We start from the raw sequence: 23087 nt of genomic DNA on the forward strand, positions 1-23087 counted from the left end.
CATGGGAGGGACTCATGTTGGTCCTTTGGGAGCCATCCCTGTCTCCATGGTGCACTCAGGCAGGAGGTCCCTGCTCATGGTGGGTGCTGGTGAGACCCTCAGGGGTTGTGGGGGCCTCCAGGGGGGCTCTGGGTGATGGTGATGGAGAAACCCCTAAACTGAATTTGCACTAATGAGGGATGAGGCTACAAGCCCCTGTAGCCTGTTTTCCCACAGCCCCAACCACACCAGTACCACCAGTACATTTCTGGGAGAGGAGACCTGGGGTACTGAACTTTGGGGACACTCCGGGGGGATACATCCCGGCTTCTCCAGGAGGAGAACCCTGGGAAACAGAGCTGACCCTTGCAGGGATTGTGGGCCCTTTGTGGAGGCCTGGGACTCTTGTCTCCTGCTGGGGTGCACCCTATTTCTGCCCTCCAGGTGTTCTGGCACCCCAACACCTCAGCAGCCCCTTCTCTGCACCCCAGCAGGGTCTTGGTGGCTGGTGTTGTCCACCATGTGCCATTCTCTGTGCCTGTGTCTCTGTCACCTGTGAGGCTGCAGTGGGCACTAGGGACTTGCTTCCCATTGCTCCTGTTAATTTCCACCCCCTCCTGCACTGATCCCAATTAAAAATAGAACCCAATTAAAAAGGAATGTGGCCACCACCCCCCTGGCAGGTTGAAAATGGAGCTGAACTGGATACAGGACATACTGCAGCGGCTCTGGAGCCAGGGGGACATGAAGCAGGGCAGGTGACAGAGTAAAGCCCCTTGTGGGGAGAGTTTTTGTCTGTCAGCTCTGAGAAGAACAGCTGGAGATCCAGAGTTGCAGTACCGGAGAGAGAAGATGGCTCCAGAGGGAAGTGGGATACGCTCTGGCACATGTCTGGTGCTGGGGATCAAGAGAAGAGCTGGGGCTCAGGTAGGATGTGTGGAGGGGGACAGTGACCTCGGGGCTGCTCTGGGGACATCCTCAGGTACTGACATGGATGATCTCTGAAATCCTGGGAAGGACAGCAAGGCTTCAGCCCTTCAGGGTTTGTCCCCTGGGGTCTCAGCACTTCGTTGTGTGACACCCCCCAAACCGGGTCAGGCCATGGCATCCTTACCTTCTACCAAAGGCTCTGGGATCCGGATGGATCTGAGAGTCTAGGACAGGAGAGCAGAGGGATGTGATGGTGATGGGGAGCGGGATAACGCGGGGATGTGACTGCTCCAGGGAGCGGGATAGGGGAGCAGGGGGATGTGATGGTGATGGGGAGCGGGATAACACGGGGGATGTGACTGCTCCAGGGAGCGGGGTAGGGGAGCGGAGGGATGTGATGGTGATGGGGAGCAGGATAACACGGGGGATGTGACTGCTCCAGGGAGCGGGATAGGGGAGAGGAGGGATGTGATGGTGATGGGGAACAGGATAACACGGTGATGTGACTGCTCCAGGGAGTGGGATAGGGGAGCAGGGGGATGTGATGGTGATGGGGAGCGGGATAACACGGGGATGTGACTGTTCCAGGGAGCGGGGTAGGGGAGCAGGGGGATGTGATGGACTGCGGGAGCGGGATAACACGGGGATGTGACTGTTCCAGGGAGCGGGATAGGGGAGAGGAGGGATGTGATGGTGATGGGGAGCGAGATAACACGGGGATGTGACTGCTCCAGGGAGCAGGATAGAGGAGCGCAGGGATGTGATGGACTGCGGGAGCAGGAATTCCAGCAGTAGAGGAGTTTTTAGGGTATTTCAGCCTGTTCCCCGGGCTGAGCCCCACCGAGCTCAGTGCGGGGCTGAGCCGTGTCCCTCTGCCCGTGTCCCCGCGTGGGCGAGGGCGGAGCGGGGGGGCTGCCCAGCCCCGGAGCCGGCAGCCAGCGTGTCCCGCTCCCCGAGCGCCGCATGAAAGGCCCATTGTCCCAGGCTGGGCAGCCGTGAGCACTGCCCATGGCCACCCCACATCCCCTCTGCGCCCTGCCACTCTCCTCCTCACCCCTCACCGAGACCTTGGCAATTGTGTGGGGAGAGGCAAGAACCCCCCCATCCTCCCACAACCCATTTATTAAATTTTTTTTTTTTTTTTTGGGAGGGGGGGGGGGGGGCGGAAAAAAGTCCTGGCAGCCTTCCCCTTTGAATCGTGTTTCCATGAGGCAGCCAAAGCTCCGTGCGGGAACAAGCCCGGGCCTGGCAAGGGGGGCCCCGAGTGCCCCCGCCCCGGGAAGCGGCCGCCATCCTCCGGGAGCCGCCGCTGGCAGCACACGGAGGTACCGGGAGCTCCGGGGGGATGCAGGGGCAGCTCCGCATCGGGCGGGGGGCGGTGGGTTCCTCTCCACCTCCTCAACTCCAGCTTTTCATCCCCGGGGAGGTCGTGTTCCTTGCCACGTGCTTCTAAAGGGGGGATCCCTGGGGTAAGGGGGGGACTGGAGATACTGGGAGCTGCTGGGGTGGTGAGGGGGGTGTGGATTGTTCTCCTGCTCGGCTGAAACAGATGTGTGCCCACCCCACTGTCCCCTGATCGGGGTACTCATGCCCCAGATTAACCCCAGTGTACCCCAGCTCGGCCCCAGCACTCCCCAGCCGAATTCCAGTATGCCCCAGTTTACTCTCGGCACCCCTTAGCTCAACTGCAGTATGGTCCGGTTCACCCCCAGAACACCCCACTGCAATCCCAGTACATCCCAGCTCAAGCCTGCTTCGATTCCAGTGTGCTGCAGCTTTCCCCCAGCAGACCCCAGTTCACTCCTGGCAGACCCCAGCTCACCCCCAGCACACCCGAGTTCAAGCCCATCTCACACACTCCGTTTGAACCTTGGTATTTCCCAGGTGCCCCCCAGCTGCCCCAAGCCGACCCCAACTCATTCCCAGCGCACCCCCACTGAACCTCAGTATGCCCCAGTTCACCTCAGCACCTCCCAACTCAAACCCAGTTCATCCCAGTTTAATCCCAGTACTCCCCAGCTCTTGAACAGGGGAGAGCTCTTGAGATTTTTGGGGTGTCTCATGGGAGGCAGGGAGTGATGCAGCTCCTGTGGCAGGACTCTGTGGCCTGGGGAAGCTTTGCAGATGGGCTCCCCAAATCTACAGGTGAGGGAGGCTGTGTAGAAAGGCTTTTGCACAGTGGAGGGGCATGCAGCTGGTGGTCCCTGTACTCCTGTCCCTGCTGCAGCATCCCCTGGCTTGGCTTGGCTTGTCTGCAGTGCTGTGGTGGCCAGGGGGATGTGACCATGCTGTTGGGGACAGGACCTGTGCATGAGGTAGAGTTGCACCCCAGCAAGCATGAAGAGGAGGTGGGAGAGCATCAGGGCTGGGAAAGGGGACACCCCATCCACAGCTGGAGGGGTCACCCCTTCCCCATGACACTTTCACTTCCCGCTTACGGGAAAGTGAAACGGGGACCTGTGTAGTTTCAGTGCTGGATGTTGGGGCTGATTTCTCACGGAGGAAGGAGGTGCCACGCTTCCTCCAGCAGGGACCCATCCTCTGCAGCCAGACTGTTGGCACAGCCCTCCCCCAGCATCACCAGACCCTGGGACATTGGGGCTCCTCTGGGGCGGCTGTGCACGTGAGGTTTGCCTTCCTGACCTAGTTTGCTGGCAGCTTCCATAAAGTGTGTCAGGAGCTGAGAGCGTTCCAGTTGGAACTCAGTGGGGTAGCGGCAGCGTTGCCTGATGTATTTACCCCTTTTCTGGCCGGATTTGCCCATTTCTGGTTGGATTTACCACTTTTTTTGGATGGGATTTGCTCATTTCTGGTTGTATTTGCCTCTTTCCTGGCTAGATTTGTGAGGCAGGCAGCAACGCTCTGGAAGGGAATGCTGGGAAACTCGTGGTTTGTCGGTGCCACAGCCTGGGACATATTTCACCTTCCCAGGTTTTACTTCCATGGGGGAAGGGGAATGCAGGTGGGACCTTGGGGAAATGAGGAACTCCCAGTTTTCCTGCCCCCCTTGTTCCTGACTTCTCACCCACCTCATCAGTGCCCACCTTCCACCTTTATGCACAGCCTCCATCTGCACACAGAGCTGCCTCGGGGCAGTTCCCATGTTGGGGCACACCCTAGTGTGTGCGTGTAAGCCCCCCCAAGCAGGGGGCCGGGCACCCTCTGGCTTCTTCACACGAACCACCTGGAAATGGCAACACATGGCAGAGGGAGGAGGCTCCAGAGAAGCGATTCCACCTCTGGATTGTGATTCTGCAAGCCTGAACTTGATCCCTGAACAGTGCCTGCGGAGGGGTTGAATATCATTTACAACTTCTTTGGCTGAGAAGATCTTGAAAATGAAAAAGCTTCGCCCTCCCAGGAAAGACCTTGGGTGCTGCGCTGAGGTGGAGTGTGGAGGGGTTTGGGTGGGAAGGGGTCTGTGGAGTGCTGGGTGCTGTCCTAGGACTCTTTGTTGCTTTGGGGTATTCCCTGCTTGCTGAGGATTCTGCTTGGGCAGTTTCAGGGTGAGGATGTGGTGCTTTGGATTCCCAGCTAGGCGGGGAATCTGCGGTAAGCCTGGCAGGTCTGTTGGGGACATGGCATTCACCTCCTGGAGCCAGCAGGGACATTGGCTTCACTCTGGCTGGCCATGGGCTCTTGTCTGAGGATCCTTCCTTAATTTAGGCAGGAAAGGGTAAAAATCACTGCGGTGCAAGACTGGTTATCCAGCACTGCTGGAGCTTGGCAGCTGAGGAACCCCCTTCCCAGTGGTGGCCAGCCCCATTCCCACACGTCCTTCTGCCACCTGGCTTTGTCCCCTGTGCCCACAGGAACCCTGGTGGGTTACAGCTTACTGCTCTCCCTAGGAATCCACGGGGGTTCTGGGTGGTGGGATGTGCCAGCCACTTGCCTGCTTGTCCCTTTCTGTCTGGTGGCCAGAGCTCAGCTTGTCCCGCTGCCCCACGGCGCCCCGTCCTTGGTACCTGGTTCCTGCTGCGGTACTGCTGAGCTCCTGCTTCCCGGAGATCCCCCTGCCTGGCTCTTCCTTCCTCTCCTGCTGGAAGCCCTGCCCCGTCCTTGTGTCACCCAGGGCTCACACCGTCTCGGGATCCGGCCTCCTTGTCCCCCATGGCAGCTGTGGTCGGTGCATCACCACACTGAGGCCTCCCAGTTCTGCAGGGGCCTGGGCTGGCTATTGCACCACATCCCAGCTCAGAGCTCTCTGCTCAGCCTTCCGGAAAGTTCCCACTGCTGAGGTGGCGTTTGAGGAAGTCCCGGGGCGAGCAGAGACCCCCTTGGCAAACCTCCACCGCGCCAGCTGGACCACAGGAGGGTGGCCACCTCCTTCTGCTGAGCCGAGGGACCCTGTGCTGGTAATTAGCTCTCCTTGATTAACGAGCCCACAGAGCTGGGGAAGGGGAACATGGGGTGCAGGCAGGGTTTGCCTACAGTGGAGGAGGAATTGCAATGGCAAGCAGCTCAATCAAGGGGGTGCCAGACACCCAACCCAATGCTCTTATGCTGGATTTTCCTGGCTCGTGGTCACTGTCCTGGGTGCCATCGAAGGGACAGGCAGGGAAGAGCTGTGGGATGGCCACCACTTTATTACCTGGTGCTTGGGTGCTGAATGCAGCTCTGTCGGTGACAGACTGATGGCCCTGGTCACACTACTCGATTGCTGGCACCTCATTAGGGGTGACTAATTACCTGGGGGAAGGCAGAGCCAGTGAAGGCAGCATGCTTGCCTTTCACTCCCAGTCAGAGCCCAGAGCCTCCATAGCACACACAGCTCCTTAATTGAACAGGCTCAGCCCTCATTAGTTCCCCAACTGAGGGTTGGGAAGCCCACTGAGAGCAGTGCTGGGATCCAGTGGGTGAAGGTGTGTCACAGGGGGCTCCTCCCTGGGCCAGGATGCTCAGCTCTGCTGGGGGAAGAGGTGCATCCCAAACGCTCTGTTGAGTTGAGGGCATCTGAGGTGGGCTGGAGTAGCTGCAGGAGATCCCAGAAAAGCAGCCAGCACCCAAGTTTGGGGATAAAGGGGCTTGTTGAGCCCCTTGGTCCAAACAAAAGGGACCAGCCCCAGGCACCCCCAGACTCTTCATCCCCAGCACTGGGAGAGTGAGTGAGGGCTGGGTGAGTTTGGGATGGGGCTGAGGGGTCTGGTCCTCACATATTTTGGCCTCCTGACTTATCTCCCCAGAACACCAATGTGGCAGGGTGCTGGCAGCCCTCGCCCTTCTCTCCTCACGCCATTTGTCTGGCCTTTAAGTCTCTTACAAAACAGCCCCTGTGGTGTTGCCTAATCCTGGGGAGGAATGCAGTGGGTCAGCACTGGGAGGATTTGGCCTTGGCAGGGGCCACAGCCAGGGTTACCCCCCGATCCCCAGCAGCCAGCTGGGTTACGGCATCTGCCTGCGTTGGTTTTGCTTCTGGAATATCCTCATCTTGTTTAGCACAGAGGTTAAATGATTAATGATTGAAGGAGGGAACCTAGAAAAGGCCTGATGAATGATTTACTTGGTGAGGGCAAAGGGCCCAAGAGCAACAGGGAGCTACCAGTCTGGCACACCGGGGTCCCTGCACTTCCCTCGTTGGAGTTTTGTCCCCATCTCTGTCCCTGGTGAGCAGCAAGGGGAGTCCTCAGCCACCCCAGGCAGTGCTGGGACAGTGCCAGTGGTGAGTGCTGGTGCAGCTGTCCCTTCCTGATAGGTCTGTCCCACTACTGCGCTGATGTCCTGGCACAGCACTGGGGATGTTGACACTGGTGTCAATGGGTGACACTGGTTGTGACTCCTCAGCTCTAGCCAGGACGGGGAGCATTTGTGGGAGCCCCATACTGGTTTCACTGTGTTTCCCTCTGCTCCTCCAGAGCCAGTGCCCAGCTGGGGTTGAGCCTGCCTGTGCTGGCGTCACCGGGATCGGGTGACAGCAACGTCACCCAGCACCATCATTTATCCGTTTTCAATAATAGATGAGGGCTTTCTAGGTGTGGAGGTGGGAGAGAATTTTATTCTGATTCGGGGATATTTGTGGTGCTGCTTGGAATTGCTGGGATCAGTGGGAAGGTCCTGGATGCTGCTGATTTGTCTGGTACTGCTGATTTCTCTACCAGCAAGGAGCCACAGGGGTCAGCTAGCCCTGGGTCCTTGTTGCTCCTTCCTTGGACACTTGGTCCTTGGAGCCTGAAGCAAAGCCAAGGAAGTGCCAAGGAAGTGGCACTGTGGCCACATCCCAGCAGCCCCAGTGGAATGCTGGTGTCTTGAGGTGTAGAGGTCAGTGGCTGTGGGGACCCCATGGTGCCTCAGGCTCAGCAGTGTCCAGTTAGTGCCGGGTTCAGGATGAACCTTGCTCGGCTGTGCACTTTGCACCAAAACCACAAGTGCTGCGACCCACGTGAGTCACAGAAAATGTGACTCTGACAGCAGATCAGACTGGCCTATTTACGGCTCCAGGAAATCCTCACGCTCCTTCTTAGCAGGTCTAAAAAAACCTCCAACAACCCCCAAATAAGATGGTGCTGGGGTCACTAGCAGTGCAGGGTGTGCTGGCATGATGGGATCTGCCTCCTGCCTGGAGCCTGCTGAAGCCATGATGCTGGTGGGTAGGAAGGGCAGGGTGTCCCATCAGCTGCTTGTTGGGATAACAGGGATTTGCCCTGCCAACAGCTGTGGGGTGGGAGGGGTGTTCTGCTGCAGGAGCTGGGACACCAAGTGAGAACCCATGTCCCAAGCTCTGGATGCCACAAGGGCACTCTGCCAGGTGTGTGCACCGAGGGTGCTGCACAGGTGCTCTGCCAGCACTCCAGGGTGCCATGCTAGAGCAGTGCCAAGGACAGACAGGGCTCTGGAGCTGGGAACAATGCCATGGTGGGCATATGGTCTGTGAGGAGGGGTTTGGTGCGGTTCAGAGCTCCAGCAGCAGCATCCTGTCATTGCCTGTGATGGGGACAGCCTGGGAGAGGGGACAGCATTCTGGATCCAGCTGTCTGTGTCACTCCATCCTGGCTTGCTGCTGTAAACCAGGGGAGCTGCATTCTGGAGGGTGACAGCCCTGATGTGCAGCCAACAGATCCCCTGCCCTTGAATCAGGCATATTCAGGCATGTTCCCTGATTATGCACAATGTGGATAATCCTCCACTGCTCTGTCCCACAGCTCAAATGTCCCACCCTGGGACGGTGCCTTCACCTCTAAAGGGATGACCTCTATGTTTCAATGCCTAAACTGGAACCCTCCAGCATTTCCACACGCCCAGTTCAGGACTGGGTGATCCTGGGGACACAGTGTGGTTGGAAGCCATAGGAAAATTGGGTTGCTTCACTGGGAATGTTGGTTTTGGGACTCCAGGCTTCAACTGGCGTGCGTTTTGGGACCGATCCTGATCCTGTTATCTCCATTCCCAGGTCCTGATGTCATCCTGAGCCTCGCCGGCAATGGAAGATGCACTGAGTGGTGCAGGTTTCTGCGGCCAGCCCCCTACCATGGAAGAGGAGGGATCTCTGCCGGTGGCCGCCTGGCTGTCTGCCCTTCACCTCGACCAGTATGTGGAGAGCTTCCAGCAAAGTGAGCTGTGGTCAGTGTGGGACTGCCGCGCTCTGACAGACGAGGGGCTCACCCGCCTCGGCGTGCTGCTGCCCGGCCACCGCCGCCGCATCCTCCTGGGGCTGCAGAAAGCTTTCACCGAGGCCCCCACACCCACCGGGACTCAGCAGCCCCCTGCCACTAAACCTGTCCCCATGAAACGTCACATCTTCCGCCTGAGCACCGCGACGGGGCCGGAGCAGCCGGACACCCGCTGCCTGCCGCTGCTCGGAGGGACCCCGCTGCTGGAGGCAGAGCAGGCTGCAAGCTTCACCCAGCTGCCCCCACCCATCCCACCCAGGGTGGGCTGCCGTCCCCCCCTCAAATTCTCCCAGTCGCTATCGGAGGGCAGCCCTGAGCCCCCCGCTGTGTCCTGCAGCCATCTCCCAGCCCTGGAGGAGCCCCCTGCCACCAGCAGGGCGAGACCCCCATTGCCGCCGCTGCCAGCCAAGCGACACCAACTGGAAACCAAGTGCCAGAGCCTGAAAGGCCCCCCGCTGCCTGAACGCCCCCCTGTGCTGCCCCCCAGGGCTGTGTCCCACAGGAGGTAAGGGGGTGTCAGGGCCGTGGGCTTGGAGGTGCCCCAAGGCCACCGGGTGTGTGTGGGAGGCTGCTGTGATGTGGGTGGGACCCTCGGGGTCACGACACGTGTTGCCTGGGGTACCTCTGCCCTCCCCAGACCTTAGCACATCTCCTAGGAACACCCCAACCCCAGAGCTCAGCACAGCTCCTGGGGGTACCCACAGCCCCAGCACATCTCATGAGGGTACTGACCCTCCCTCCAACCCCAGCACAAGCCCTGGGGCTACCCCTGCCCCAGGCCACAGCACGTTTCCCTTCAGCTACCACCACCGGGGGGAATTTGGGGAGGGAGTGGTGCTGAGATACTGATTTTGCCCGTGGCTGGATGTATCCACCCTGATGATCCTAGTCACCCAGGTCAGCCCAGCCTGGCATGGGCTGGGGCACAATCCCCAGAACAATGCAGAGCCCTGCCTTACTCCCAGCTGGAGTTTTGGCAGCGCTGAAGCCTGAGGGACTCTTGGCACCAGTGGGTGCAAGGCAGAGAACCACAGCACACAGGGAGCATGGGGCAAAACTGCTGCCAGCTGCTGCGGTGAGACGACATGGGAGCAGGCTGGAAATTGGGGACAACAGTGTTTGCAGCCCCCAGTATGAAGTCCTAAGCCCCCAGTGCACTTCCAAATCCTGCAGAGGGCAGGCAGATGTGGAGTGAGGACTGGAAGTGCAGTTTGGAGGGGTCTGACAAACTCCTGGGTACCAGCATCCTCCCGGAGTGAGGTGGGGGAATGTCAGAGTTCCCCACCCCGGGAGTCCTCACCAGCAGCCTCCCCGGAACGCACAGACTCTAAGGGATATGTTCCTGGAGCTGCGGTGTCTAGCTGGTCCCCTGAGGGGTGTCCTGGGTTTGTCCTCACTGATGGTGCTGGATGTACATCCCTCGTGTGTAGTCAGGATGAGGATGGGAGGGCTGGTGGCTGGGCACCCCTCCAGCCTCCCATCCCTGCTCCCAGTGGGCTTTCTGTGGTAAGGTGGGTGCAGGCGATCCCTCTGCCCGAGCTCTGACCCCTCCCTGCAGGGAGTGGCCTGGGATGCTGAGCTGGGGAAGGGGCTCAGGCGGCTGATGTGGGGGGCTGGCATGCCATGGGGTGGGCACCACCTGTCCCTGGGGTTCCTTGGACTCAGCAATGTCCATCCTGGCACTCCAGAAACTCTTCCCAGTACCGCATTTGTGCACCGAGTAGTCAGCCAAATCCTCCTGGAGCCACTCTCCATCCTGTCCCGGCCAGGACGCTATGCAGACATGATGAGGCTGCTACTTGGGTGCAAGCTGTGCTGGTCTGGTGCTGGACGTGCCATTGGTGTGGTACTTGGTGAAACGAATAAAAGCCACGCTGGTTCTGTGCCAGCTGTGCCGTGGCTTTAGCGCAGTCCGTGCTGGCTGTTTGGGAATTCTGGTCCTGGCCGTACCGTGGGTCCTTAGCGGCTCTGCTGAGGCTTTGGTGCCGGACACGCCGCAGCTTCGGCCAGCTCAGGAAGTTTTGCTGCAGTGCAGAGGAAGTGGCGGGGTGAGAAGCTCCGCTCCCCGCCGGCCCCCCCGGCGCTCCCCGTGCTGCCGATCGCTGTCCCCGCGGTTCCTGTCACCTGCCCAGGTAGGGGACGCACGGCTGGCACAGCGCCAGGCTGCCGCGCCGGAGCGCGGGCGGCCGGAGGGATTTTTGGGGACGGGATGGAGCGCTGACGGCTCTGCCGGGTGCTAGTTTCGTTCTGCCGGTTCCAGCGGGTGTTTCCTGCCCCGGCCTGTGCACCCACGGGCGGTGTTGTTCCCCCAGTTCTGCTGCCCCGGGGACGGGCGATCTGCTGCGGAACAGCCGCGGCACCCCCAAGGCTTCAACTTGGACTCGGGGGCTGGATTCCCCCTTGGAGCTGCCCCCGAGGATCTGGGGGTGCACAAGGGTCCCTTGGGAGCTGCATGCAGGACCCAAGGGTGGGCCTCGCCAGGCGGCAGTGTCTGAACAGCACTCCCAGGAAAGGGTGCTGCAGTGGCTTGGGGACCCTGGGGTGACCATGGCAGAGCCCTGGGGGTGTGTCAGTGTGGGACAGGTGACACAGGGTCCTGGCACCTGGTGTGCCGTGATGCACTCATAACATAGAGATAACATGTATGTGTTGGTGCTTGGTGATGTCGAAAGGGAATATGTATGGGTATAGATGTGTGTATATATTGTATTTCTCACATACGTCTTGATGCTGTAGTGAATATACACAGGAGTGTATCTGTGTGTCCATATATATGTTATATGTGTGTGACATGGATATATTGGGGAGTTCAGAACTAACCAGTAACCCCAAAACTGATTTCAAAAGTCACTTTAATTGTATGACCAGGAATATATTTGCTAGAGGCGTGTTTTTGTTTTGAGAACATTTTAAAAACAAAGAGCAATCATTTCCTAAGAAATTCTTCCCTCTGAGGGTGGTGAGGCCCTGGCACAGGCTGCCCAGAGAAGCTGCTCCATCCCTAGAAGTGTTTAAAGCCAGGTTGGATGGGACTTGGAACAACTGGGGTTGTAGGTGTCCCTGCCCATGGCATGAGATAAGCTTTAAAGATCTTTTCCCAACTGAACCATTCGATGGTTGTATGACTCTTTGGCCAGTGCTGGTGGCTGGCCATGCCCGTGGTTGGAGGAGATGCTGTGGTGCAGGATAGCTGCAGGACAAGGGGTGCATTCAGGAGGGTGAGGGTACGAGTCACCCTATTGTGGGTGTGGGGTCCTGGCTCTACCTGTGGGGCAGCATCTGCTGGGAGCTTGGGAAGATATCCACACTGGGGCTTCCTGGAGTCATGGGTGACTAGTTAAAGTGTCTTGTGCTGGCTCTGAGGGAGCTCCACAGCCTTAGGGTGCTGCTGTTGGCCCCAAACCCATCTCCTGCCCCCTGGGGGGACCTGACCTGGGTGCCTGGCAGCCAGTGAACATGAGAGGCCTGGGGCTGGGGGAGATACTCCTGGGCTGGCCAAGGACTAACAACAGTGGGGAATGCTTGCCCGTGTTGGGGCTGATGGTTGCGCATGTCTGGATGATCCTTTCCCATGCTGAGCTGATGCCTACATCAGGATGATGTTTGCCCAGGTCTGGATGGTACTTACCCACATCAGGGTGATGCTCACTGCATCCAGGCTGGGGCTGAGGCTCTCTGCCAGCAGCTGTGAGGCAGCTGCATTGGTCTGGCCCCGTCTCTGGGTGGGACTGAGACCCCACCATAACCCCTTGTGGAGGTGGGAGTGCCCACAGGGGAGGGACCTCTGAGAATGAGGGCTGAGGAAGGGCTGGAACACCCCTGTGTCTGCAGACAGCCTGGGAATAGAGCTGGTGACCTGGCTGTTTCTGGGATGACGCCATGTCCCCATGTCCCCTCACTTCCGGCGGTGCTGCCGTGGTCCCTGGTGCTTCCTCCCAGCTGCTTGCAGAACCATATTGTGGTTTCCTCCAGGCCCTGTTCACCTCCGGGTTCTCACCGAACCCCAAACCCTGGGCCACCCCAAGCATTCCTGTGCTGGGAGGTGATAGATCATCCCAGCCCTGCTGCGTGTGGGATGTCTGAGATACTGCTTTCCCATGGGTTGGCGGCAGCAACTGTGTTCAACACTGGGAGCTCTCTCTTACCAGTTCCAGACTTGAGACCCTCCCAATGCCAGCAGCGGGTCTGGGAGCCTCCCAGTTTTGGCCGCTGATGGCTCAGACCTCGACACCCTCCAGAGGATGAGCAGAGGATGCTCGTGTCTGCACAATCCCCCTGATCATGGGATGAGGCTGTCACTGAGGGGGACACCCCCTCTCCATGCCCAGGGGATGGTCTAAGCATTAGAGCAGCCCCCCGAGCAGCTGGTGGGAGGAGGGGGTTGTAGAAGGTGATGTCCAAAGAAGTTGTCACAGAAGACTTCTTTTCAGAGGGCTGGGTGAGCTGGGCAGGGGTGGTGGCCTGGGCAGAGGTTTTGGTTTTGGGGTGGTGCCTGTGGGAGAGCAGCCCTCTCTGCACCCCTTAAAAGAGAGGTCTAGATAAAAGACAGCAGATAAGGTGCTGCTCAGATAAGGGACAGCTCATAAGGCACTGGTTTGCCACTTCCCTAATGGCAGAAGTGGCACCAGCCAGACCCTGCCTGGTGGTATCCCTCCTGGATACCCTGGAGCAGGACTGGCATCCTTTGGGCATGGCTGCTTGGGGGTGCAGGGGGTAAAATGCACGGAGGCATGGGGGGGACATGAAGCTCAGGGATGCTACAGCAGCAGATGACATGGAGAGCAGGCAGACCAGTGGGGAGGGTGTTTTGGGGAACTGGGGTGTTATTTGTGCCTGAGCCCTGTGGGTGTCCATCCTATTGGTCCCTGGGATGGTGGGGCTAGGGGCTGAGCCAGAAGTCCCCATCCAGGAGATGGGGGTTTTCCTGGCCTAAGGCTTGTCACCTCATTGCTGGCCATGGGGCTTGTGCTGCAGCCCCCCACCCACACCCCAGGGGGCAAACACCATCCTGAGTGGCTGCACAGATGCAGACCTCAGCCAGGCTCTTGCTGGAGGCTCTGTGGGTTGCACACTGTCACCTCCATGTCTCTGGGTCTCTGCACACCTGGGTGCTTTGTCACCTGCTGCCTGGCGGTGTTGGGAGCAGTGCTGCTCCACTGCCCACACTCCCCTTCCTATGCTCCTCTCCTTCCCTGCCAGCATTCCCTGATGTATAGATGGTTGTGGCTGGTTCCCATGGAGATAGCTGCTGAGAAATGAGGTCAGGCTGACCCAGGGAGAGCCAGCACTCCCGTCCTGCCCTGCTTCCTGCTCCAGCCAGGGAGAAGTTTCTTCCCCAGCTCACCCCCAGCTATAGGAAGGCTCTAGTGCACAAGCCATGGTGCTGGAAGGCACATCCCCAGAAACCATGGGGTGCTGATGGCATCCTTGGCCATGGAATCTTGGGATCACAGGATGGTTTGGATTGGATGAGACCTTAAAGCTCGTTTAGTTCCACCTCCCCTTGCCAAGGCCAGGGACACCTCCCACTAGACCAGGTTGCTCCAAGCCCCATTCCACCTGGCCCTGAACATTTGCAGGCACAGGGCAGTCACAGCTTCTCTTGACAACCTGTGCCAGGGTCTTACCACCCTCAGAGGGAAGAATTTCTTCCCAATATCCAATCTAACCTTCCTGTAGCTGCAGTAGGAGGTAGCTGAGGCAAGGATGGGGATGGTGCCAGCGTGCAGGTCTCCTGGGGCTCACCTCCCCATGTCTTGGGGTGGAAATTCTGCCCACTTCCTCTGCCCTCTCTCTGGATTCAGGGATGCTCCCGAGGTGCTTTGTATTTTTGTACCCTGGAGAAACTTCTTAATTTCCTGCCCTTGCAAACACCATTACTCCAGAGGTTTTTATTGATACAGCCTGTCACCTTTGAGTCTCAGCAAGGCAGGAAGCAAGGAACAGGAGGTAGGAGTGGCTGAGCCGAGCTGTGCAGGGGCCCTGTGGAGAGGAGGACAGTCCCCATGGTCCCCCTCCCCACTGGTCAAGGTTTTGAGGCTGGGAGAATGGCTTACTGAGCCAGAAGCTCCATTTCCAGGATTTCTTGCTGCCGTAGCAGCCACCCTGGATCTCCAGTGTCCACTCCACCATAAGGAAGCTGGTGGCACAGAGCATCTCTAGGACCCCCATCCTGCTCCAGGAATCCTGTGGCCACCTGCAAACCAGCTAAGGAAGTGGCTCTGCCATTGTTTAGACTGGAGGAAAGAAAACAACCTGCTCTGGGATGTGGCTTCAAGGCTGTGTGGGTGGCTTGGGGTGTCCCAGAGTGAGATAAGGATCCTGAGCCGTGAGCACGCCCAGGGGAGTGAGATTGGATGCCAGGAAAACATCTCCAGGCTGGAAAAGTAGTCATATGACCCAAGCACAGGAAAGGCTTTGCCTTGGGGTCTTAGGAATTGGTTTGTGGGTTTGGGTCTGCTGGGGTTTGGTCCCTTTTGGGGGTCCTCTGTGCCCCCCCTGCAGGTGTATCAGGGTTGGGAATCGAGGCAGGAGCTGGCATAAGGCAGTGCTTGCTCCTGTCTCCCACAGCATCCCTGCCAAAGAGGAGGTGTCCGTCACTGAGAGAGCACCTGACGTCACCCTGTCCTCCCTGTCTTCCCTGAGTTGCACGAAGACACCAGCCCTGACGCCACTGGCACTGCCCTCCAAGGCCACCCTTCCCTTTGTGCCAGAGTTTGGTGAGTACAAGGGGGGGCCCTCCAGTCTTCCCCTGTCACAAATCTTCCTTTGGGATATCTGGCTGCCAATCCCTCAGCATCCATCCCATGGGTGCTGTGCCTTCTTTCTTGTCAGTTTGTTCCTTTGTCCTTGCTGCAGTCTCTTTCTTCTCTATCTCCTTCCTTGTCTTCTGGGCTTGAGGTGTCAGCGGTGCATGTACTGGGGGATTTAGGGTGTGTGAGGTCTGACCTGGGGGTTTCAGGGAAGGGATATAAGACCTGGGTTGGGAGTTTCAGGGCATGCAAAATGTGGACTAGAGGTTTGGGTGCAGCCTCTCCTAGGGCAGGGCAAAGGTTTCTGTGGGTGCTAGAAGTGCCCACACCCACTCACAGAGGAAAAGTGAACCTGTCAGGAGTGAAATACAGATGTCCCTGGTTGTGGGGTCCCAGCACTGTGCCTTTGCATCCCCCAGCACCATCCTCAGGGTGTCCCTGGGGCCCAGCCAACTGCAGGGAGCAATGCTGAACTGGGGACCCCCATGGAGGGGTCAAAATTTGGTCTCAGGGTGCAGCCCTGGTTGAACTATATACAGCTGGAATAGCTCTGCTGTAAGGAAGAGGAAGAGCTGAGCTGTGTGGGGTGCTGGGTGCCTCTCAAGGCCAGCAGCCCTGCAGGAAGCAGCACTGGTTTAACTGGGAGCTGGGGTGGTTTCAGAATCTGGGAGAAGCTGTGGACAGGGAGCTTATCTGTTTGTGGGGGAAGCAGGGAGGAAAGCTGCTCCCACCCTGATGGGTTTGGGATGCAGAGTCTGGGTTTCTGTGGTGCCAAGGTGCATCTACCTGCACCCCTCAACCCCCTGCTGCCTGGGAGCATCCTCGCCTGCTGCCAGGGCCCAAACATCATCATCTGGGTTGGGATTTTGGTAGGAATCTGCTCCAGATTCTCAGTGGGATTTTGGAGTGGGTGTCTGCCAGGGTCAGGCTGTCTGGGGCCACTTGTTCCCAGTGGGGTTACAATCCTGACCAGGATTCCTGCTGATGTGTGTGCTGGGTGAGAAGGAACCATCTCTTGCTCCCATCATCCTCTGGAATCTCATTTCCATGGTGCAAAAGCTTGGGAGATGATAAGGATTGGGAGAGGAGGGAGGGGAATCCACCCTGGAAAACAAGCTGTGGAAAAGGCCCCTGGGAACCCCCAGCAGCAGGAGCTCCCGGGCAGAGACATGAGAGCCTGGACAGAGCCATGGTGCTGGGGTTGGTGTCACCAAGTCCCCTTCTGGTGAGGCCAGGAGTGTCGTGACAGTGCTGGGAGGTGCCACTAGCAGGACTTTGCCCTTTCCCAGCTCTTCCCCAAACTCTTTGATAACACCCTTGTCACAGGGATGGAGTGGTTATTTGCCAAGGGCAAAGCAAAGGGAAGCCAGCCATGCCTGCATCATCCCCCACACCAGCTCCAGGGTAGCAGGGAGAATTGGGACCCTTTGCTGCACCCCAGCTGATTCCCAGCATCTTCCCTCTCCTTTGCCAGATGACTCAGACTACGAGGACACGGCGTGGGAGGAGGAATTAGCCCGACCGACGGGGGAGATGGCCAAGGTTGGTCCCACCATGGGGCTGGAGGTGGGTAGGAGCTAGCAGGGTGACTGGCCCTAAGGACAGGTACCAGCCTTGGGATGCTCCAGAGATACTGCTTAGGGCTGGAGGAGGCTGGAGGAGCATGTTGGCACTGGCTAGAGAGGGAGTTCTGCCTCCCTGAGCACCCACCGGGTCTCCCATAGGTCCCTAGGAAGTACTCCCATGGGGGCTGGAATTCCAGAGCTGGAACTGGGTTCTTCAGTGTCCTTGGGAAGTATCTATCAGGTCTTTCAGTGGTGCTGGAACTCGAGGGTCCCTGGGGAGTACCCACCAGGGCTTACCCCAGTAAAGCACTCATTGGGTCCTCTGGGGTCCCTCTGGGGAGCACCCACAGCTGTGCAGCACCCCGCCACACTCACGTACCCAGAGTGTGTGCTAGTAGACATCTCCAGCACTGCATCTTGAATGTAACCCCTGGATTGTGAATTTCTATCTGCCTCCCGTGCTCTCTGGGATGGATTTGAGGAGTCCCAGAGGCTGCAGAGCCCCCATAGCACCTGAAGACCCCGTCTGCCTTTGCTTGAGAACACCAGGGCCAAGGAGAAAATGCCAGATTTCTCATGAAGCTCCAACATTTTTAGCTGCTGTTAATAACCACCCTGGTGTTCAGCTCTTCCCTTGACTGCACTTCCCTCTCTCTGTGAGCTTCAGCATGCCTCTCCCTGGGCACCCTGGCACTGTGGGCACCTGTTGAGCTGGGGATGGGCTGGTGACATGGCATTGGGTCCCCTCTCCTTCCATCCACCCTGCACCCTCACGGTGCAAGGAGAAGCCCAGGTGTCACCCGTGTGTGTCTCTGCAGGAGGATGCTGAGCCTAGGATGGGGCGACCACGGTCCCAGCGTTTCAACAGCCTCTTCAGTGAAGATGAGTTCGGTGATGACCACCCCAGTGCACCCCCTGCCAAGTACGAGCTTGGCTGCCCTTTGTGTGTTTGAGGCTGGTGATGTGCTCTGTGTGTGTATGGGCAAGGGATATGTGTGCATGTACCAGGGAGTGTTTTTGTTTGTGTGAGGGGTGTGAGCACAGGCAGAGAGCTCTTGTGCATGGCAGGGCGAGTGCACAGGTCAGGGCTTCTTGTGTATGCACAGCTCCACAGCGTGCACACACGTGGGCAAACACAGGAGCTGTGTGTGGGAGCACATGTGGGTGTGTGTGAGCAGAGAGCAGCTCTGCACGTCACTGGGTTGGGGCTGTGGTGTTGGGGGTGCCCCATCTCCCCTCCCAGAGCTGGGACTCAGGCCTGGGCTGTCCCTGGGACTGGGGAACATGCTGGGACCCCACGGAGGGGACTGTCCTCAGTGTCCCCACTTGCGTACAGCTGGCCTGCATTGCCTGTGCCTCAGGGAAGGTCACAGGGAGGCTGAAGCACGCTGGGGGAGCCTCAGCCCCTCCCGGGACCCACCAGCTCTTAACCCTCTCCCTCGGCTCCTCATCCCCAGTGGTGGCAGCAGCTGGAGTGACAGGGACCTCAGCCTGCACCCGCCTGCACCCGACGCCTTCCCTGACAGCAGCCACAGTATTCTCAGTGACAGCATGGAGGGCACCAGTGCCACCAACCCGCTGTCACCCACCATCAGAGCAGGGTGGCTGGACAAGAACCCACCACAGGGGTGAGTGATGTTCTGGGGGGGTCTCTGTGTGACGTGGAACGGTGATTGTCCCCTCCTTTTTGCACCTGTAATTCCTGCTTATGGGGGTGTGCTTTTGCTTTGCTGAGAATCCATCACTAGGGATTTCTTCCACTCCTTTCTAACTTGTGATTCAGGTTAGAAACACCCATTTTTTTTGTGAAAGAGCCTTTCTCAGAGCAGGTGCCACCAGCTGTTGTACTGACTGCTGAGAAGGTGAAGCTGCAGCTTGAGCTTCCTCTCAGACCCTGCATCACTGGGAAAAGAGCTGCTTTTCCTCTGGGGGAGCCCTGGAATAGCAATGCTCACAAGAGAAGCTGTCAGGGATGAGGTGGGGTGTCTGGGCTGAGCTGTGCATTTGGGATCGCTGGGTTTGCTGCAGGAGGAGGTGGTGATAGCCCCTCTCCCATGGGATGGCAGCCCCAAATCCTGGGCTGATGGTGGAAAGTCAGAGTGGTGCAACAGTAAAACATGAGAAGTGCTGGGCTTGTGCCTGTGTGCTTCAGGGTGTGTGAGCCAGGGAGTCATAGGGAGCCCAGTGATCACCCCTGGGAGTCTAGTGAACCCACTGAGCACAACCAGCACAGTGTGCACAGGGAGCCAGCTCCAAGAGCCTCTTTGCTAGCTGGGAGGCAACAATCAAGCAGGAGATGTGATGGATGTTTGGGGGCTTTTTAATCTGGGCTCTGAGGAAGCTCCAAGGCAGCAGTTTCACTGAAGAGGAGGAAGCTCAGTTGTTTGCAACAGAGCAGCCATGCTACTGGGGAAGTGAGAGCAGCTGGAATGTCCCTGGGAAGCTTCTCCAGCAAACCTTTCCTGAGTAAACAAGCCCTTGAAGCAACCATGTTCCTGACACCACAGCAGCCCCAGCTCCACCAGCAGAGGGGACCTGAGGGTTCAATGCTGGTAGGGGGCTGCATGTGCTGGAGCTGTGTTGGAAAGGGCTTGGCTCCTCCTGCAGCCCTAATGCTAAAAGGCTGAAGATGCCTTTTCCTGTGGTGCATGGTTGGTCTGTGTCCTCAGCTGGGGAGGGCAAAGGGTTCTCTCTTCTGTATCCCCATCCTGATAGAGATGCATGGCTTCTCCCTCTGCTCCGGTGCCACTGACCCTTCCTGGAATGTGTCTCCTGGACTGAATCCTGCCTGGCTGTTAGGGGCAGCCCTTGTTCTTCAGCTCCATGTTTTAATGGTGACTGGAGAAAAGCATGAAGTCCCCATTGTCGTCCCTAACAGCAACATGAGGGCACAGGATCAAGGGCTGGGGACTTCAAGGGCTGGCCGGGATGGGCCTCTTATCCCTGTGCAGGACAGAGGACTGAAGATACAGTGCCAGATCAAGGGTTGGAGACACAGGGCAGAATGGAGGGCTGGAGACATCGACGGCTTGGGACACGGCACGTGATGGAGGGTTGGGGACATCGAGGGCTGGGGACACAGGGCAGGATCAATGTCGAGGTGGCCCCAGGCTTTTGGCAACTGGGGCGTGAACACACATCCTGAATCATCCGGAGTTCAAGGGCATCCCCTCCAACGGGTCCCTCTGGTCCCCTGCCAGGTCCTACATCTACCAGAAGCGCTGGGTGAAGCTTGACGTGGACTACCTCCGCTATTTTGACAGTGAAAAGGTGGGTGGAGACGATGGATCTGAGGGTTTGGGATGAGAAGGTGGCAGAGGAGCTGCCCCAGCAAGGCCACTTCCCTCTGGGCATCCCATGTCGGAGATGTGGCTGTGCCGATGGTCAGTATCCTGGGGAGCAGCCGTGGCTGGGTGCTGGGGATGAGATGTGGGAGGCTCAGAGCCTTCTGGACACTGGAGCTGGAGCAGTGGGAACCTGGGGCTGTAACCACCCCGCTGCCCCGAGGCCACAGACATGAGCAGGGTGTCTCCCCACTTCCTCACGCAGGATACCTACTCCAAGCGGCTCATTCCCGTCTCCTCCATCTCCCGCGTCTCCAGCATCGGGGACCAGAAATTTGAGGTTGTCACCAACAACCGTAACTTTGTGTTCCGGGCCGAGAATGATGGTGAGTGACAGGGGTCTCTGTTCCCCAGCTGCTCTCCCTTCCCAGCCCAAAGGATGAGTCCCGTTGGCTCCAGACTGATCCTGACCCGTCTCACCTCTGGCCCTGCAGCAGACCGCAATGAGTGGATACGGACCCTTCAGCAGATTGCAGAGAAGCAGAAGAGCAAAGCTCCAGAGAGCACATTGATGTCCTTGGCCACTGACAGTGCCACTGAGCAAGTGGACAAGAGTGGCTTCTTGGAGCTGCGGGGCTTTAAGCACAAGCTCTTTGTGGTGGTGGCTGGGGACAAAGTGTTCCTTTACAAGAATGCGGAGGTGGGTTGCTGGAGGGGCTGTGGCACTGTGGGGGACCTTGATGCCGTTTCAAGGGGACTCCTTCAGGCACTCCCAGCCTGAGCAGAGCAGAGTGAGCTAGGGCACCCAGGCCTGCCCTCCCTCAAATGGGGACAGCTCAGAACCACAGGGTGCTGCCCTCTGAGCCCTCCCTCTCTGCTGGCTCTGAGCCTTGGGATCTCCCAGAAGTATCACACCTACTGTAGCTGCTTCCAGAGTCTGCGGTGCCCGAGATATCCCCAGGATGAAAGGAGAGCGGGGCAGGGAAGGGACAGAGTTATCCCAGCTCCCATCATCCATTTCCTCATCATCCCCTGCCCACTCTCCCCCACCAGGACTATCGGCTGAGGATTGGCATCACCTACATTGAGATGAATGTGGGGAATGTCAAGGAGGTGGATCGCCGGGGCTTTGACCTCACCACACCATACAGGATCTTCAGGTAAGATCTTCAGGCACCCACCTTCAGGGTGAGGAGGGGGTGCTGAGGGTCCTGCCCACCTCGAGCCATGGTATTATCCCTCCTGGCAGCTTCTCTGCTGACTCGGAGCAGGAGAAGGAGGAATGGGTGGAGGCCATGCAGCAGTCCATCACTGAGGCACTCTCCAACTCGGAGGTGGCCAAGAGGATCTGGGCAGTGGAGTCCAACCGCTTCTGTGCTGACTGCGGCTCCCCCAAGCCTGACTGGGCCTCCATCAACCTCTGTGTTGTCATCTGCAAGAGATGTGCAGGTACCCATATCCCTGGGGATCCCTGGGCACCCCCAAACCTTTCCCACCCCAAAATGGGTCCCTCACGCTCATCTCACTGGCAGGGGAACACCGGGGACTGGGCCCTGGCATCACCAAAGTCCGGAGCCTGAAAATGGACAGGAAGGTGTGGACTGAGGAGCTGATCGAGGTAGTGGCGCAGACCAGTCCCAAAAACCCCTTTTTGGGGGGGAGACCCCCTGTTCCCTCTGCATTGTGGAGCTGCTGGTTGTGGGCTGGGAGGTGCTGGCTCTTCCAGGCTGACTCCATCCTCTTGTGTGGCTTGGCTGGGGAGAGGACACCCAGCAGCCTTTCATTCCGTCCCTGTCCACCCCTGGCAGCCACGCCGGCGAGGACAAGCGGCACTTGACGTGCCACAGACAGATGGTGTCTGTCTGTCCGTGGGGACACGGCTGAGGGGTGGCTGAGGTGGCTGTGGGGGCGTGTTACGTGCCACAGAGAGATGGTGTCACTCTGTCCGTGGGGACACGGCTGAGGGCTGTGGGGCCGTGTTACGTGCCACAGAGAGATGGTGTCACTCTGTCCGTGGGGACACGGCTGAGGGGTGGCTGAGGTGGCTGTGGGGCCGCGTTACGTGCCACAGACAGATGGAGTCTCTCTCTGGGTCGGGACACGGCTGAGGGGTGGCTGAGGTGGCTGTGGGGCCGTGTTACGTGCCACAGACAGATGGTGTCTGTCTGTCCGTGGGGACACAGCTGAGGGGTGGCTGTGGGGCCGTGTTACGTGCCACAGACAGATGGAGTCTGTCTGGCCGTGGGGACACGGCTGAGGGGTGGCTGAGGTGGCTGTGGGGCCGTGTTACGTGCCACAGAGAGATGGAGTCTCTCTCTGGGTCGGGACACGGCTGAGGGGCGGCTGAGGGGCGGCTGAGGTGGCTGTGGGGCCGTGTTACGTGCCACAGACAGATGGTGTCACTCTCTCCGTGGGGACACGGCTGAGGGGTGGCTGAGGGGTGGCTGTGGGGCCGTGTTACGTGCCACAGAGAGATGGAGTCTGTCTGTCCGTGGGGACACGGCTGAAGGCAGCTGTGGGGCCGTGTTACGTGCCCCAGACAGATGGTGTCACTCTCTCCGTGGGGACACGGCTGAGGGCGGCTGAGGGCTGTGGGCCTGAGCGGGGCCGGGGCAGAGCACTATGGCCGCCGGCGCGCAGGAATGTGTCGGCGCAGCCAAGGCCGCGATCGGCTGGGCGGGAGGAGCCGGGATTCCTTTCAAAACCTAACCTGGCAGCCATTTCCCGCCGGCACAGCCCGGCTTGGCTCCGTTCTTGCCATCCATCTTGCTCAGAGCCCGCATTCCTGCCTGGCGTCCCACCCGCGCACCCCCCGCCTCCAGCGCTGCTCCCCGAGCTCCCAAACGCTTCCAGCTGCTGCCTGCGGCTGCTCCTTTTCCCTTCCCTTCGCTGGGAACGCTGCCCGAAACCGCCCCTCCTCGGCTCCTGCATGCACCCCTTCCACCCCTGAGAACTGCGGGTGATGGCTCTCTC

At 58.8% G+C, this 23087-nt stretch overlaps 1 protein-coding gene across 1 annotated transcript in view; it reads left to right on the forward strand.

Annotated features, from left to right (window-relative positions):
* Positions 1-5158: 5158 nt before the first annotated feature.
* The window catches only part of ARAP1 (ArfGAP with RhoGAP domain, ankyrin repeat and PH domain 1), a 31909-nt gene continuing 13980 nt past the window's right edge, over positions 5159-23087 (forward strand). Inside the window, exons 1-12 of the mRNA XM_066340624.1 lie at positions 5159-5264; positions 8294-9018; positions 15084-15232; positions 16740-16807; positions 17649-17752; positions 18288-18458; positions 20031-20100; positions 20380-20500; positions 20609-20814; positions 21168-21274; positions 21364-21563; positions 21647-21732. Of these exons, the coding sequence (XP_066196721.1) occupies positions 8324-9018; positions 15084-15232; positions 16740-16807; positions 17649-17752; positions 18288-18458; positions 20031-20100; positions 20380-20500; positions 20609-20814; positions 21168-21274; positions 21364-21563; positions 21647-21732 (1977 nt within the window). The 5' untranslated portion in view covers positions 5159-5264; positions 8294-8323. The remainder of the gene's footprint in view (positions 5265-8293; positions 9019-15083; positions 15233-16739; positions 16808-17648; positions 17753-18287; positions 18459-20030; positions 20101-20379; positions 20501-20608; positions 20815-21167; positions 21275-21363; positions 21564-21646; positions 21733-23087) is intronic.

Source organism: Sylvia atricapilla, chromosome 2, assembly GCF_009819655.1.
Source record: "Sylvia atricapilla isolate bSylAtr1 chromosome 2, bSylAtr1.pri, whole genome shotgun sequence".
NCBI classification, from domain to species: domain Eukaryota; kingdom Metazoa; phylum Chordata; class Aves; order Passeriformes; family Sylviidae; genus Sylvia; species Sylvia atricapilla.